The sequence below is a fragment of the Cottoperca gobio genome, chromosome 7, assembly GCF_900634415.1.
Source record: "Cottoperca gobio chromosome 7, fCotGob3.1, whole genome shotgun sequence".
NCBI classification, from domain to species: Eukaryota; Metazoa; Chordata; class Actinopteri; order Perciformes; family Bovichtidae; genus Cottoperca; species Cottoperca gobio.
Genome location: NC_041361.1, coordinates 3,267,136 through 3,282,669, shown reverse-complemented (window position 1 = coordinate 3,282,669; position 15,534 = coordinate 3,267,136). Strand labels below are relative to the sequence as shown.

Genomic DNA, 15,534 nt, shown 5'->3' with positions numbered 1-15,534 from the left:
GGGAGTTGTTGGGACAAAGAGGGTGAGTGTGAGATGCCTTCTAGCTACCAGGCTACATGAGGGGGCTACATAAAGAGCAAAAAAAACTCTCTCCTGCAATTCTGTCTTTGCTTTCTATCTTTCTTCTCCCCTCTCTCTCCCCCTTTCTTTCTCCTGGAACAGCCAGCATGACAACACTAGCTCAGTGATGGAGCAACATTGCCATCTAGTGGTGCTGTTAGATGGCAACCCCTCCATCCCAATGTAAGGAGCGAAGACTTGTGATGAAGTCAGGCTTTATTATCCATGAATTATTTAGTCTTAAATAATACATTAGCTCTTAACATACAGTGCATTTTCTTTTCCCAGACTGACCTATATCTTACAAAACGCATCTTGCGTTCATTAGTAGATAGGTTTCGTTTTGCATTTCACAGGAATTTAATAATAGGTATGCAGTGCTGTGGATATTCTTTATGTATACAGTAGAAGTTCCTCAATTCCTCAGAAGTTGTTTATATACAGTATATACTAGAAGGAAAGATTGCAGTTTGAGTATTGAGTGCAGAGTGCAGGGGTGTACAGTGTGCTTGACACTGAGTCATATACAGTGTGTGTGGCTGTATGTTATGAGATTGTTCTTATATGGTCACTATTTCACAAGCTGATTTGTGTCAGCACATGAACCCTTAGTATAATGTCAAACAGTTATTTTTCCAGAGCTTTGTCAACTTTTGCGATATAATTGCCCTTTTCCGTCTTGCTCTTCCCTTTTGTTATTCTCGTCACGAGATTTCAGTGCACTAACCATTTGACACTTCTAATGATACAAAAAAAACAACAAAGGAAAAATATGGATTTCATGAATCAGTTGAGCTTATTCTGTCTCCCCACGACAAACACACACACACACACACACACACACACACACACACACACACACACACACACACACACACACACACACACACACATGCTCTCAATCGCAAAAAAAACTTTCACATGCACGGATACTCGCACACGGCAGTTCAAATATAATCCCCGCAAAACATGGCCTTGTCTGACCTCGTACTCCTTAACTCCCCGCGGTGTTTGATGAGAAAGAACAGGAGCAAGGGAGTGAAGAGGGGGGTAACAGAGTGGCATCACTACTCAGTCACGCTACAATTCAATAGACAAGGCAGCCAGCTTGATTCACTCTTTTGGTCTAATGCTATAAACACGCAGCACTCTCCCCAGCTATGCCCCTAGCCTGCTGACAGATAGTGCATGAGCGGCTTTAACAAACACTCAGACAGACAGAGGGCCTGTCTCCAGGCTAGACACACAGGGCCAGAGAGGAACAGACCAAGGCAAGACAGGCAGGGCTGGCCATCATGTAAACTATTGTACTCCACTGTCCCATATAGTGCCCAATGGTGCAGAGGCAACCAGATGAGATATGCACGTGTCCTACAGATCAACTGTGTTTGCCATTAGGGCTGTGGGATGCTGCTCATGACAGGATGCAGTCATCAGGATCATGATGTGGCTGGGTTGCTGTTTGGTGCCTCTGCTGTTGCTGCCACTGGGATTAAACCTACTGGCACTGCTCCTGTCATGTCTGCTTTGGAACATAACCCTCAGTGAGAAGAGCAGAAAGGCAGACACGGTGGTAACTGTATGTCAACAACCAAGAGCCTCTGGGGGTGACACCCATCTCGATGAAGAGGGCTGAGGCGATTCTGGCATGAGGGATCAGGGTGGAGGGGAGACAAGATTGTTTGGACAAATAGGGATGGCAGTACATGGTGGATGTAAGCTGTTGTATTAGGCTCTCACTCTTGCTCTGTTACCCTTTCTGAGTCAGATCAGCAGAACGGAAGCTCCTCTGTCCCGCAGCCTCCCTACTGGCTTTGTCACAAAAGGGGATTCATGACAGCATTTTTAGTATTCCTGTGGCCATATCATCTCTCTGTGTCAGTATATAACCAGCAGCGTCTAATTTGTTCTGTTTGCGTTACACACTGTCACAAGGTGAGCTTCGATTCAAGCCACACTGTCTAATGGGATCTCCAAACAGACACAACTATGTTTGCAGTAATTACAGTGTAATTAGATGAAACGTTCCTGTCACTTTTGGTGTCCCATCTATTTCTCAGCTTTAGATAATGGCTGAGCACATCTGACTATATAAGAGATCAAAAATGAATCCTCTTTATGTTTCTATAACCTGCCACAGTGAGTTGTCTGTGGAGCCTATGATCTCAGCTTGATCACAGCCGTTCTACTGACATCTGCTGGTGACCAGCCTGTAATCTGCCAAAGGATCTTAAAGCTTAGATCCCTATCACAGTCATCCAATCATGTTTCCCAGCTTTGTTTTGCACTCGCCTTGACTAGCTGTGTCTTTAATCTGCATTACCCTCACCCTCTTACGCTGTTTTCATCTCCTGTTATCTTAAATGCAAACAGACATGCACTAAGCAAATTCTAGCTATTTTCTAAACTTGATTCTATATATTTCTCTCTTGCATATTAAACCAAAGGAAGTGCTGAAGTGAGCTACCTTGAATTAAAGCTGGCTTGATTTTGTTTGATAGTCTAAATAGGCTTTGCTTCTCAAATATGACCTTTTTCCCCAGTTGACAGCCTGAGCACGGCTGCACTCAGTGGTGTCTCGTACCACCTTTCAGCCACTAAAACCACTATCTGTCTTATCAAGTGGTGGCTGGTAAGCAAGTGGAGCGATGAGAAGTATTAGAAGTTGCTAGTGAGGTGTGACTGAGGCAGGGAGTGGAGCTTTACATGTGAAAGCCTCTCTTTTTTTCTTTGGTGCAGCAGCAGCGGCTAGGTGACGTTCCTCCCCAGTGGCTTTTCCCTGTCAGAACAGAGTCATAGGTCAGGGTTAGAGGGGAAGGATTGGGCTTGCTGTCCCCTTCATCAGCACTCACAGAGGGAAGGCCACAGAGTGGCAACAGACACTGACACATGGGAGGGAAAGAGGCACAATAGAGAATGAGCAGTGCAGTACAGAAGTTACAAAGGTATTACAGTGAGGAGAAACTAGAGAAAAGCAACTGTTCAATTCTAGACCTATAAAACAGGAACGATGGTGAAAATATATAGGAGTTTAAAGTTAATATATATAGTTATATTTCAAAATGAACTGAAGACAGAGTGTGATACGTAAGCATAATCAGAACCAAAGGTAGTGCCACTCAATTCCTACTAATGGAACCACTATATAATTTTACCAAAGGCAGTCAGCGGGTTGTTTGTTTCGCTTCAGGAAAAAACAGAAATTAATTTCTGTATTTTACCACGGTAACTTTGAACATTTTCGAGAGGTGAGCAGTGAGCAGCATGATGTATACTGGCAGATAGACAGGTGGGGCAGAGGGTGGGGCGGGGGGTTGGCGTGGCTGGTGGTCTGTTGGGCTGGCTGACATCTCTGTCTCCTCCTCTCTCCCGGCAGTTCATGGCATCAAGTGGACTTGCAGCAATGGGAACAGCAGCTCTGGCTTCTCAGTGGAGCAGCTAGTGCAACAGATTCTGGACAGCCACCAAACTAAGCCACCTCCCCGGACTCACAACTGCCTCTGCACGGGCACCCTGGGTAAGGGCTAGTGGGTGGGAGGGAGTTTGTTCTCAAGAGAGAACTGGAAGATTCAGCAAGAAAAACAAAAAGGCCATAAAGATACTGTTTGCTATTTGGTAGATCAGAGAAGGTGGTCGAGGTCTTTTATTGGAAGGCGATTTAAAGTGAAATTGAGTTTCAAGGTTATTGGCTTAATATTTGTGTTTTACTGATAACTGAGTCTGGGCCATATCTGAAAGAGCCCAGCTGTTCCTGAATGTTCTGCTAATCAATCAAATATTTTCAGCTGTGTAATTTCACTATAGGCTGTCACTCAGGAAAATAGCGTAGATCAGAGGTTTACAATTTTTTTTAACAAATTACTCGAGATAACAGTTGCGGCAAAACTTCCCATACGTTTAACTCGCTGTATACTAAAAACAAAGGCTAGTTTTATCATCCCCGGAGAAAATTGTCTCTCACAAACTGAAAAAAATAAAAACAAGCGGATCATCCATCTTTGTCTCCTCCTTGAACAGTAGTATTGCCCAATTTTTAAGTATATGGACATCAATAGTACTGTGTATATATTTGTCTTTTCTTTTTCCCCTTTCTGTACTCCCCTCACCCATCCAAAGAGCCAACCTCTATTTCTCTGTTTGTCCTTAATATAGGTGCAGGGAGCAGTGTGCACCACAAATGCAACAGCGCCAAACACCGCATCATCTCCCCTAAGGTGGACCCTCGCTCAGGGGGCTACAGCAGTGCTCACTCTGAGGTACAAAACAACGATGTGTCGGAGGGGAAGACTGAGCACAGTGCCCATGGCGGAGGCAAAAGCTCTGGGGGAGGAGGTGGAGGGGGCAGTGCCAGGGAAAAACGCAATGGCAAAGTCCACAAGCCCGTCCTGCTACACCAGAACAGCACGGAAGTGTCATCCACCAACCAGGTTGAGGTCCCTGACACCACGCAGAACTCCCCTGTGTCGATCAGCAGCGGCCTCAACAGCGATCCAGACATGGCTGACAGCCCCGTGGTGACAGGCATGAGCCACGTGGCCTCTGTCATGTCTGGCCTGTCCCAGAGTGTCTTTATGTCTGAGGTCACTGGAGACCCTGTTTACAGCATGTCTCCTACTGCGGGTCCCAACACTCACCTGATGGGTGCTGATGCCACCTCACAGGGCATGGTGTTGTCTGTGACCTCTGATCGTCATAAATTTGCCTTCCCCGGTGGAGGAGTAGGAGAGCCTGGGACTAATGCGGCAGGAGACAGTATGTCCATGCTGTCTTCAGCTGGGGTGTCTGAAGAACTGGTGCTCTCCAGCAGTCTGGACGCTGGAAGCATCAAGATCCCAGAGACTAATATGAACTTTGACCCCGACTGCTTCCTGAACAACCCTAAACAGGGCCAGACCTATGGGGGCAGTGCAATGAAAATAGAGGGCAACTCTTCCTCAACCTCATCTTCCTCCGGTGGCAGCAGTTGCACCAACGGCAGTCTGCAGCGCTCCCCCACCATGTCAGACAATGGCTACACCTTCAGCTCAGCTTTGGTAAAGAACATCAAGATAGAAGACACATCCTTTGAGCAGCAGCTGGCCAAGGAGAGTGGCTACCAGGTGGGGCCTGTAGTAAACTGTGGCGGCGGGGTGTCTGTGTCATCTGGTGCTGGTACAGGCCAGGGTAACCTTACTCTAAATTCAGCAGGCTCCCTGCTTCCTTCTGGTGGGGGTCTGAGTCCCAGCACCACCCTGGAGCAGATGGATTTCAGTGCTATTGATGCCAAGCAAGACTATACTTCCAACGCTACCACAGTGAACTATGGTCAGGCAATGTCCAGTCCTCACATGCAACACCAGAATCGTTCGCCCAGCTTCTTCCTCCAGGATTCTTCTCAAAACGGCCAGGCCCAGCAGGGAAGGCCCAGTATGGGCCAGAAAACACATTTGATGGAGCACAATTCCCATGACTCTGGAGCTTATATGGGGCTGCAAGTGGTGAAGACGGATTCCCCTGGCAGCAACGGCCACATCCACCATCACCATCAGGCCCACCAGCACAGGGCAAACTGTAATGGAGGCTCACCCACAGAGGGGCCTGGTCAGGCTGGCTCTCTCCAGCTGCTACAGTACCAGGGGAGCTTTCCTGGACTGGGCACTGAGCATGAAGAGGTGGTGGGTCTAGAGCAACCAGGAAATGTGAATTCAGCTCAGGCTGGAGCCACTGAGAATGGAGCTGAGAATTTACTCAAGCAAGGAGACCACATTCAGGCCTGTGGGGCAGGAAACGGAGAGGGTGCAGAGCACTACATGCAACAGGCCTCAGATGGTGGCCGAGGAGGGACTGGAGTCGCAGGAGAAGGAGTACCAATGCATAATGGAAACAACAGTGATGGCAGCAACCGCTCCCAGCAGCAACAGCAGCTGCAGCCTCTCCTCCAAGGCACCAGTATGGTCCAGGGACTCTACAATGCCGTCGGAACCCACCAAGGCCTCGGTGGAGCAGCCAGTAATGGAGGAGCAGGAGGGACAGGCATGGAGATCAGCCTGGATCACTTTGACATCTCTTTTGGTAACCAGTTCTCTGACCTCATCAATGACTTTATCTCAGTGGATGGCAGTGGAACCGCCATGTCAGCTGGAGGGGCCTTATATGCTCACCAGCTTGTCACATCTCACAGCTCTGATAATCAGAACACAGCTGGTGGGCCCCAACAGCAAGGCCAGGAAGATGGAGGAGCCAGGGGCTCTGGCTACAGCCCCTCAGAGCTCTGCCTTCAACCCTGCTGCAGCCCCCAGTCTCTGAGTGGAGGGGCTGTAGCAGGGGGAAACACAGGAGAGCCAGGCTCATTGTCCTACATGAATGTAGCAGAGGTGGTTTCTGCAGCTGTAGCCCAGGGGGCTCTGGGGATGCTTCAGGCCACAGGCCGGCTCTTCATGGTCACTGACTACTCCCCTGAGTGGTCCTACCCTGAGGTGAGTGACAGGGCTCTTTATTTTTTCACAAACAGTTTTGTTTTTCATTTATGACATTTTATGTAACAGCCAGTGCTTTGATGTTATGTCACGAGAACTCCATTCAACAGATTTTAAGACGCATTTCTGAAAGAAAGCCCAAATATGTAAGCTATTTATTAAAAACAAAGGTCAATGATTGAATTAGAGCTAGGGAAGGCAATTTGTTTTAAATTCTCTTTACATCCCGACAAGGGATGTCTCGATACCAGAAATGTTTAATACTAGTGAAATTCCACGATTCTCGATACCAATTTGATACCACGGTAAAAAAAATATAACAAAACAATAAATCCTAAGTACTGTAACATACACTCCTTCATTACAGTTTGCATAGTTTTTTATTAGGAAGTTTAACAGGTCATAATTCTCTCTCTAATATCTATTTTATATTGCTGTGAAAACATCTCCTTCAAACAACTGCAATTATTCATATTTCTCCCAAAAACTAAATTTTACGGGATTACATTTGAACACATCATGATAAAGTTATAGTTTACCTTCCCCCAATTGTCATTTTTATTGTATAGAGCTAGAACGCACCATAATGCAACTTTATAGAATCACCGTTCACCGGCTGCTAGCAGCTAGCAGCTGTCATAACTAGCTTTCCTTTCCATGCAAAAACTCTGGTAGCTTTGTCTGTCACAGGCCTGTAATTACCCCATCCACTCACGCGAGGCATCTCATCCACGCGAGGCGGTTATTCTAGTTTACGTACATTATGATAATGTTAGGTGTTTTCTTAAATGTGAATAAGACATGAAGTAGCTGGATACAGTTAATGATGACAACAACACTGCACTACTGTCCCAACACTCGTCCTCCAGCAATAGTCAGGTGCCTTGTGCAGTGTGCTCTCATGTGTTTTGGGTTGTGGCTTTGGAGGGAGGCCTAAAGGGAGGGTGCGGGATTTTTTCAGTTGGATACTTTTAGAATCTAGCATACTCTTCTGGTTTCTCCAAAGTTGCCTCTCTCAGCTTTAATAAAAGAAATACAAACAAAGTTGACTGTATAACTAAACTGTCCAGTAGATTCTCAAGACTTTGCTCAGATTACTTCCAACAAAATGGTTTAGATAATGTGTTGCTAGTTCTGTGATATGTCAGACTTCAGTTAGTCTGGTTAGTATGGTCGGCGTCTTCCAGGAAATATAAAACCTTTCAGATGTGTGGGGACATTAAATTCATTTGTAAATGATGTACTAGCTCTATCTTTATGCGCTGAACATGATTAGTTTTAATTAAGGGTGATCCATGCATAAGTAGTTTATTTTCAACAATTTATAGAACGTTTTGTTTTAGTTTCGTCAATCAGGAAAGTAAACTCCTCTTACAACAAAATGTTCATTTGTACCTTCATTTATAGACTGAGAAAAGTGACAAGGCAGATGTCAAACTTAAGATTTACCTAAAATATATACACACAAGTCAAAAAAATATTTCCATGCTTCGCTGACCTGAGAAAAACTGACCCTGCTGCTTACAGGGATGAAAGGGAAATTATTATTATTATTATTGACAAATGACAATGTAGCAATGGGGGAGAGTAATCTCGAGTTTGGCGTTTTGGTCGTCACCATCTTGGTTTTTGGAACCAACAGTGACACAGGAAGGTGGAGAACATACTGTTAAAGGGTTAAAGTTGTAAGACAAAAACACATAGAGCACAAACACCGGACAACACTGTGGTAGCAACCTGTCAATCACAAGGTAGCCCCGCCCTAAAGCATACACTGTTATTTATCTATTTTACTCTAAGTGGGACCATCATTTACAAAATGAACATCATGATGTAACGAAGAAGAATTTAAACTAGCAATTAAGACCATAAACTCGTCAGGAAAATGTTTACTGAGGTAATATATCAAGTGAGAAGTAGGGTCATTTTCTCATAAACTTCTATACAACCGGACTTCTTTTAGCAACCAGTGAAGCTGGACATAAGAGATAATGCAAGTTTTAGGAAATTCCGCATTGACGTCATTTTTCAGACCCGGAGGTTGCATTCAACAATGATCCCAACACTGAAATCTAACCCGGGACATTGCGGTTATATGCATTGTAACCACTCTGCTAACAAGGCGCTTCAAATGGGAAATTTCTTGATATTTGATCAGATGAAGATGAATACAGACAATCAGGTTACAAGTTAATCTCATTTTTCAGAGTAAGACACAAAATGACACAGAGCACATCATGATCTGCCCCGAAACAAAGGACAACACACATAGGTGGAAAGTGTTATCAGGTACATAATCATCAATCTGTCATGCACAGAAAAGCATGGTACTACTTATGTATAAATTGTAAGTAATAAAGCCAGTTAGATTTTGGTGCCTGGCAGTCTGCGGCTATACAAGGAGGAAGTCTTTGCTGGCTTTCCTCCAGCTAACATCTGGAACCTGAACCTCTATGCATTGAGGAGGGAGGTATCTAATACAAAGATACACAGGCACAAGTTTAAAAGCTAGACTATTTATAATTAATCATCTGATCATCAAACATTCACCCCTGCTTAAAATGTGGCCTACAAAAAAACCTGCAGCTATTCTACAACAAAACAACTGCAGATGTTAAGTTTGAATTCATGTCATTTATACCAGGGTGTAATTTCCACTGGGGATAGAAGGACATGTCCCCCTTGCTTTTCAAATGTTATTTTCAGACAGTCTGTCCTTGTGATTCAGAATGTTGCACTCCGTTGTACACAGATGTTGCATCCTCATGATTGTTTGCACTTATTGTAAGTCGTTTTGGACAAAAGCGTCAGCTAAGTTAACTGTAATGTAATGAATTGTAATACACACAATTAATGCCACACATGAGTTCAAAAAGTTAAAAACTTACCTAACCTCTGCACACGTGGCCAATCACAGTGTGAAGTCATATCTTTGATCGGACACAGTCCCCTAATCTGATGTCGGAAAGGTGGACCATCCAACAAGCACTTCTGATGAAGTGTACTGGCCCTTTAAGAGCTGCAGACACAACTGAGTGCTGAAGAACACACTGCAAGCTTTATATTTTATTCCATAGTTGTATTTACAGTTAATATTCTCCTAAAAATAATTTTATATTAACAAGATATGGTAGTAAAGAACGAACAGTGCACTTTCTTTTTTTATATAAAAATGAAAATACAACATTATCATAAAATGTCAGATCTCTATGAATGAAATTAAATGTGATTTAGGGTTAGTGCATTAACAACACTGTATTTTACACAGCTTTTTTTCTTAGACAATCATTATTTTGGAAAACATGAAAACCAATTTCATCCTAATATTTGATTTTCTATTACATAAATATACATAAATTCAGGAAATAGCATTCACATTGTTTACATTTTTACTTTATTCTGAGCCCATGTCATTGAAATGTCTCAAACTGATTTGGGAATGACAGATATCTTTTGAAAATATTTATTGCAAGAGCAAAAATGCCATGAAATTATTTAATTACTAGAGAGATCCACAGGCTGGAAAGACTCATTTGAAATGTTTGTCTGCTATAAAAACTGCCATCATTGGGATCTAATATCTGTGACACACAGGAGTCACAGCAATGACGTCCATATAAGAGAATAGTGATCAAAAATAAAAGTGATAGTTATTGATAATATCAAAAGTAAGGAAAATCGAAAAAGCATAATGTTAAATGTTAATTTTGAGATTAAAATTGGCAGATTAAGATGAGGACTATTGCTTTTGACAGTATGTCAGCAAATCCTTTAGATGCCAGGGTTTTGAATTTGAAAAAATATACCTCCAGTCATAGGGAGCTAGTAAAAGAAGGGTATAAGAATAACGGCATGCAGTTCTGTCTTTGGATAAGTATAATATAAGCAGTAATACCCTCATCCGACCTCTGGAGGGCAGCACAATATTGTAATGTCAGTGTTGGCAGAAATTCTTTATAATAACAGGTTTAGTGAAAAGATGTTGGTTGTCCACATGATGGCAGCAGACAGTTGTTTGCTGTTCCTCTGTGTCATTCTAATCTTTGCACGCTAGATGGCAGGCTAACGACACATAATCTAAGCAGGGATACTTAAACCTGACTTGGCAGTTGTGTTATGAGTTTGTTTTATCCATTTGTCCTGTTTTTCAGGGTGGAGTTAAGGTGCTGATCACTGGACCCTGGCAGGAGGCCACCTCAAACTACAGCTGCTTGTTTGACCAGATCTCAGTGCCAGCCTCTCTCATCCAACCAGGGGTGCTGCGCTGCTACTGCCCAGGTAAGACACATCAAAGAAGAGAATGGATGTTTATGAGGAGATTTCCCCATCACGTTATTCATGAACCATCAGAGGCGCTGACTTTACTGCTGGCATTTCATTTGTCTGTCTTTCAGGAATAGGCCAATGTGATGTTTAAATCAGAAGCTACTCTATGCCCATCAAACATTCAAAGATGTAGCAGGTTAAGCCTGATGTGGCATCATGAGGGTCGTAATGTTAATATTATTCTAATGTAGTCATGTGATTTAAGCCCTAAATTGTCTATTTTTTGTTTACACTGACAGTAGTTGTGCATGGAAAATTGAGCCAGTCAAATCTGACCACGTAATAGTGACATTATGTATTCTTTGTATGTACTAAATTCTCATTATTTTCTCCCGCTCCAGCTCATGACACAGGTTTGGTGACGCTACAGGTGGCTGTCAGTAACCAGATCATCTCCAACTCGGTGGTGTTTGAGTACAAGGCCCGCGCTCTTCCTTCACTGCCATCATCTCAGCACGACTGGCTCTCGCTGGATGGTAGGTCTCTCCTCAGTTTGATGGTAGCGTTGGTTCCTTGCCCTGACTCTTTCTATTTGTCCTCCCTAATTTGTTCCTCTCTGTTTTCTCTACTCATTACTTCTTTATGTAACTCCTAATTCTTCTATCTGGCTCTCCAAATCTCCTGTGGCCTTATTGATTCAGCTAATTTTGATTAATGATGTGCTGGACCATCATGCATTAAAAAATCCTCTCTCTGCCTTTGCTTTAAAGCATTTTGTCACAGCTTACACATTCACATGCATATGCTCTCCCTGGAGACAAACAAGTGTGCAGGACATTGTTAAACGCTTAGGACAAATTGTGACCTTACAATTTTTTATACATGTACATAGTAAAGGAAGGAAGCAATCTAATATGCAGTTTAACTCACACATTGCATGGTCATTGTCTATGTTAAATGTTTAACTTTTGGTTGGGATTAATGTTCTTACATCTCATTTATCAGAACGACAGGTGTACAAAGCTAGAATAAGAAGATGATGAGTTGAATGTAAAATGTTGTGTCTTGCCCTAAAACATCCTGGTTCTTTGGTCCTCGGCCAAACATAATAAAGGTCATGGACAAATCTTTGATTTGGCTGCTCCTACAGTATTTGTAGAGACTGAAAGTCAGTGTAAGTAAGAACGTTTTTATCAAGAGTTGTTGGAAAACACCTTTTGTTGGTAGGGCTGGACTATTGGTAAATGTTTTAAATATACATCTTGTGAAATGGTATTGTTATGATATGATCATACCATGTTATTGTTGTGCAAGATGCTGCGGTCCAAATTAATTATTGAAGCAACTGCACTTAAAGTGTGATTGAATTGTTATACATTATACTCATGTGAAGACTTGTGCCTGATGTAATGCAGTGGAACAGTATAATGCAATAAATTATTTATTTGTACTAATATTATTATTATTATTGGTATTGTTATTAGACTATCACAAATGTGACTTTGCATAGCATTGCTATATTATTAAGTATATTAATATCTTATTAATATTGTGTTATTTATTTCAATCACAGTGCCCAGCCCCACTTGGTATTATCCAAGAGAAACTGATTTGAGAGTTAACTTTGTTTGTGTTAAGATGTGTTGAATGTGACATTTACATTTCAGTCTGTTGTTCTGAGATGTGCCAGTTTAATACCACGTCTTATTTAAAATGTCATGTTAAGGTCAGTTTAGTAAGAGAAAGCCTCATTGTCTCATCTTGCCTGCGTTACAATCAGCCAATAGGAAAGCTATGGTGTTTACAACAGTGCAAATGCAATGACAACATATGGGCATTGGTGTTTATAAGTCTTTGCAAATAGTGTTAAAATTGCTTTGTGTGATCCCCTTACAGTAAAAAGCTTTTGAGATCATTATTGTAGAGGTCTTCTAGACATAACAACAGATGCTGCAGGGTTGGCACGTTTCCATTCTGTTTGAATTCCCATGAAGTATGTGAGTCAGAAGACCCACTGTAGGCATGTTCACTAGAATGTAATGAGTGTGTAAGTCATTGTTTGTGTAGGTGCGTGTGTGTGTGTGTGTGTGTGTGTGTGTGTGTGTGTGTGTGTGTGTGTGTGTGTGTGTGTGTGTGTGTGTGTGTGTGTGTGTGTGTGTGCTGCTGCTGGTGAAGCATTGCTGCAGTGCTTGAGCATTGACAGGATAAAGTAGGGCATGGTGAAGCACAGGCTCACAGGACAGCTGCATTGCAGACGGCCCTTGAGGGAGTGGGAGTGAGTAATCGAGAGCTGGCAGCTTCCATACACGGCAGTACCAGTGGATCCCTCCGCCATTCATACCCTACTGCCTCACTGGCCCATTCACAGAACCAGTTAAGGAGGAGCTGACTGTCTCAGGGAAAACACAGCCCACCCTATTACCTTACTTATATTAACCCCTTGCCTACCGCCTCGCACTATTGTGTTCCATGGCAACCTGTGGTCTCCTATTTGAGGATGACATGTAGTGATCCACAAAGACGACTGCATTGGGATTTTCACTTGTAATGTTTGGCGGGATTTCAGCTTAATATATCTCTTTTGCATCCAGCTGTCTAACTACCGATACATATGTGTCCCTGCCATTTTTAGAGAAAGACGAGTTTATGTCGAAAAAGACATTTGCAGTAATGTCGAAACAGCAACATTTGTTGAAAATCACATAACACTGAGTTTGTGGGAAACAGAATATGACATATAAATAGCATGTGGGTGTGCTTTGTTCCATACCTGTGTATACAAGTGATGTAATATTATGTCTCTGTGTGTACCTGTATCTGTGTGTGTGACAGAGAGAAGAGAGTGTTAGCTGTCTCAAAAGGGAAGCATTGTTTCTGTTGTTGGTGTTATTATTCTGTTCCTGTCAATCACACACGTGATGGATTGTTACTACAATAATGGAGTGCTCCTCTGGGGTCCATTGGACGTTTATGGCAAAAGCCTGTATGACCAGCAGCTTCAGGTCCACTGCACTGTGGACAGTGACTCTGGCGCAGAGCGCACTTTAAACTCTGTGGGTTAAATAGAAGATTGTTTTTCTCAGAAAAGTAAACGCTGTGATCTGCTGGCTGTTGTTTACCCCTTGCAATCACAGATACATTCCATTTCCTCGGTGATATCTCTAGACCATAACTTCTTTCAGAAGTAGGGCAGGATGTAATCACTTGGGCACGTGCAGTCATCACGTCGATAATGTCCACAGCCTTGAAGCACAACAGGGGGGGAAGCAAGAAGCGCTTCTCATCGAACGGAATAATGATAGCAAGCCATTTAGTTTCCCACTTTCAAAACTCTAATGTGACCAGAATGCTGTTACCTAATGTGACTGTACAGACTCGCGCTACTTAACCCCTGCGCTCAGTCACCTGATTAACTATAGGCTGCTGACATTACGTGGCATACGTGCAATCTTGTGTCTGAGTCCGCAGCGGTGTGCTATACAGCTTTGAGAGTTTGTTCTCCCATGGAAGACTCACTGTTCTATGATGTGCTAATGGCACAGCTGCCTGCCTGCCTTGATTTGTCATAATGCAGAGTGGGGGAAGGGGCGCTTTTCTCTGCAGCACTGCAGGTACGGAGCCATGGGCAGGACAGAAAAAGCTCTCGGAGCTGCAGAACACTCATCGTGCGCCCCAATAAGTCCCTGAGCTCAGATCTCACGAGCCGAGCCGGGAGAGGTTCGCTGGGAACTGCAAAATGACAGCCCTGCATAGCGGCATACTGACTGTTAGTGTTAAAGGGAGCGTATTGACAGAAGCCGAGTGACTCTGAGTCTAACTACACCGGCGTGACAAACGGCAGACCGTGCACACACAATGCAGGCGCGGAGGAGTGGGCGTGTTTGGGTAAACATGGTAAACTACCGCAAACAGAACACGATTTAGTTTCAGACGGCAGCAAGCCTGGGAGAAGGCGAATCCACTCGGGTTTTGAACGGTTGTACCGACTTTCTCCGGTGTGGGAGAGACTCCGTTCAGGCGTACAGTGAACCGAATTAAGAGCCACACGCGTCGAGCAGAGTAGATCTATTTGACTTGCAATGCTTATAATTATTATAGCAGGCTAAAGAAGCAGTACTAATACGGTAATGGGCGAGCTTTTAGGAGTAGGAGCACGGCACGAGGAGGCGGCAAACGGGAATTAGGGCGTCTGTTTACCGGCGGCACGTGCGCATAACGTCTCCTAGCAGCGGTATTTGTCATTTTACTGCAGGCTGGGATAGCAGCGACTACTAGAAACACAAGAAAAGTGTGTATGTGTGTGAGGTGAAACAAGTGAAGAGGAGGAGGGGGCTATTAGAGGAAGAAGAGTAGTGAGCGGTCTGCCTCTCTCTCTCTCTCTCTCTCTCTCTCTCTCTCTCTCTCTCTCTCTCTCTCTCTCTCTCTCTCTCTCTCTCTCTCTCTCTCTCCTCACGTCGCTCTCTTCCCTCACTTTGTTCTATTGTTGACGAGTGCTCTGTTGAGATTGAGATTCAGTCTACACCAAGGATATATATTTTTATTGTTTCTCCGTATAGCACCATGCAGTAGCCTGACCGTCAGGCTGTGGGGGCAAAACTGCAATTTGAGTGAAATGCAGCTTTGGTTGGACTTCTTTGGGTCAGGATGCCTGTGAATGACACCTGCATTTCCTAAAAGACAAAAGAGGCAGTATTTTTGGCATTGAGGTGGACTCTACCAATGGAAAATAAGATAGAAGGTTAGAAGTGTTAAG

General features: G+C 43.5%; 1 protein-coding gene across 5 annotated transcripts in view; it reads left to right on the top strand.

Annotated features, from left to right (window-relative positions):
- The window catches only part of camta1a (calmodulin binding transcription activator 1a), a 269,614-nt gene that overhangs the window by 238,187 nt on the left and 15,893 nt on the right, over positions 1-15,534 (top strand). For 4 of the 5 annotated variants that reach the window (XM_029436628.1, XM_029436627.1, XM_029436626.1 and 1 more), the window contains exons 8-11: positions 3,437-3,577; positions 4,213-6,515; positions 10,667-10,793; positions 11,183-11,317. In XM_029436628.1, coding sequence (XP_029292488.1) covers positions 3,437-3,577; positions 4,213-6,515; positions 10,667-10,793; positions 11,183-11,317 — 2,706 coding nt within the window. The remainder of the gene's footprint in view (positions 1-3,436; positions 3,578-4,212; positions 6,516-10,666; positions 10,794-11,182; positions 11,318-15,534) is intronic. The other variant, XM_029436629.1, reaches the window with a different exon arrangement.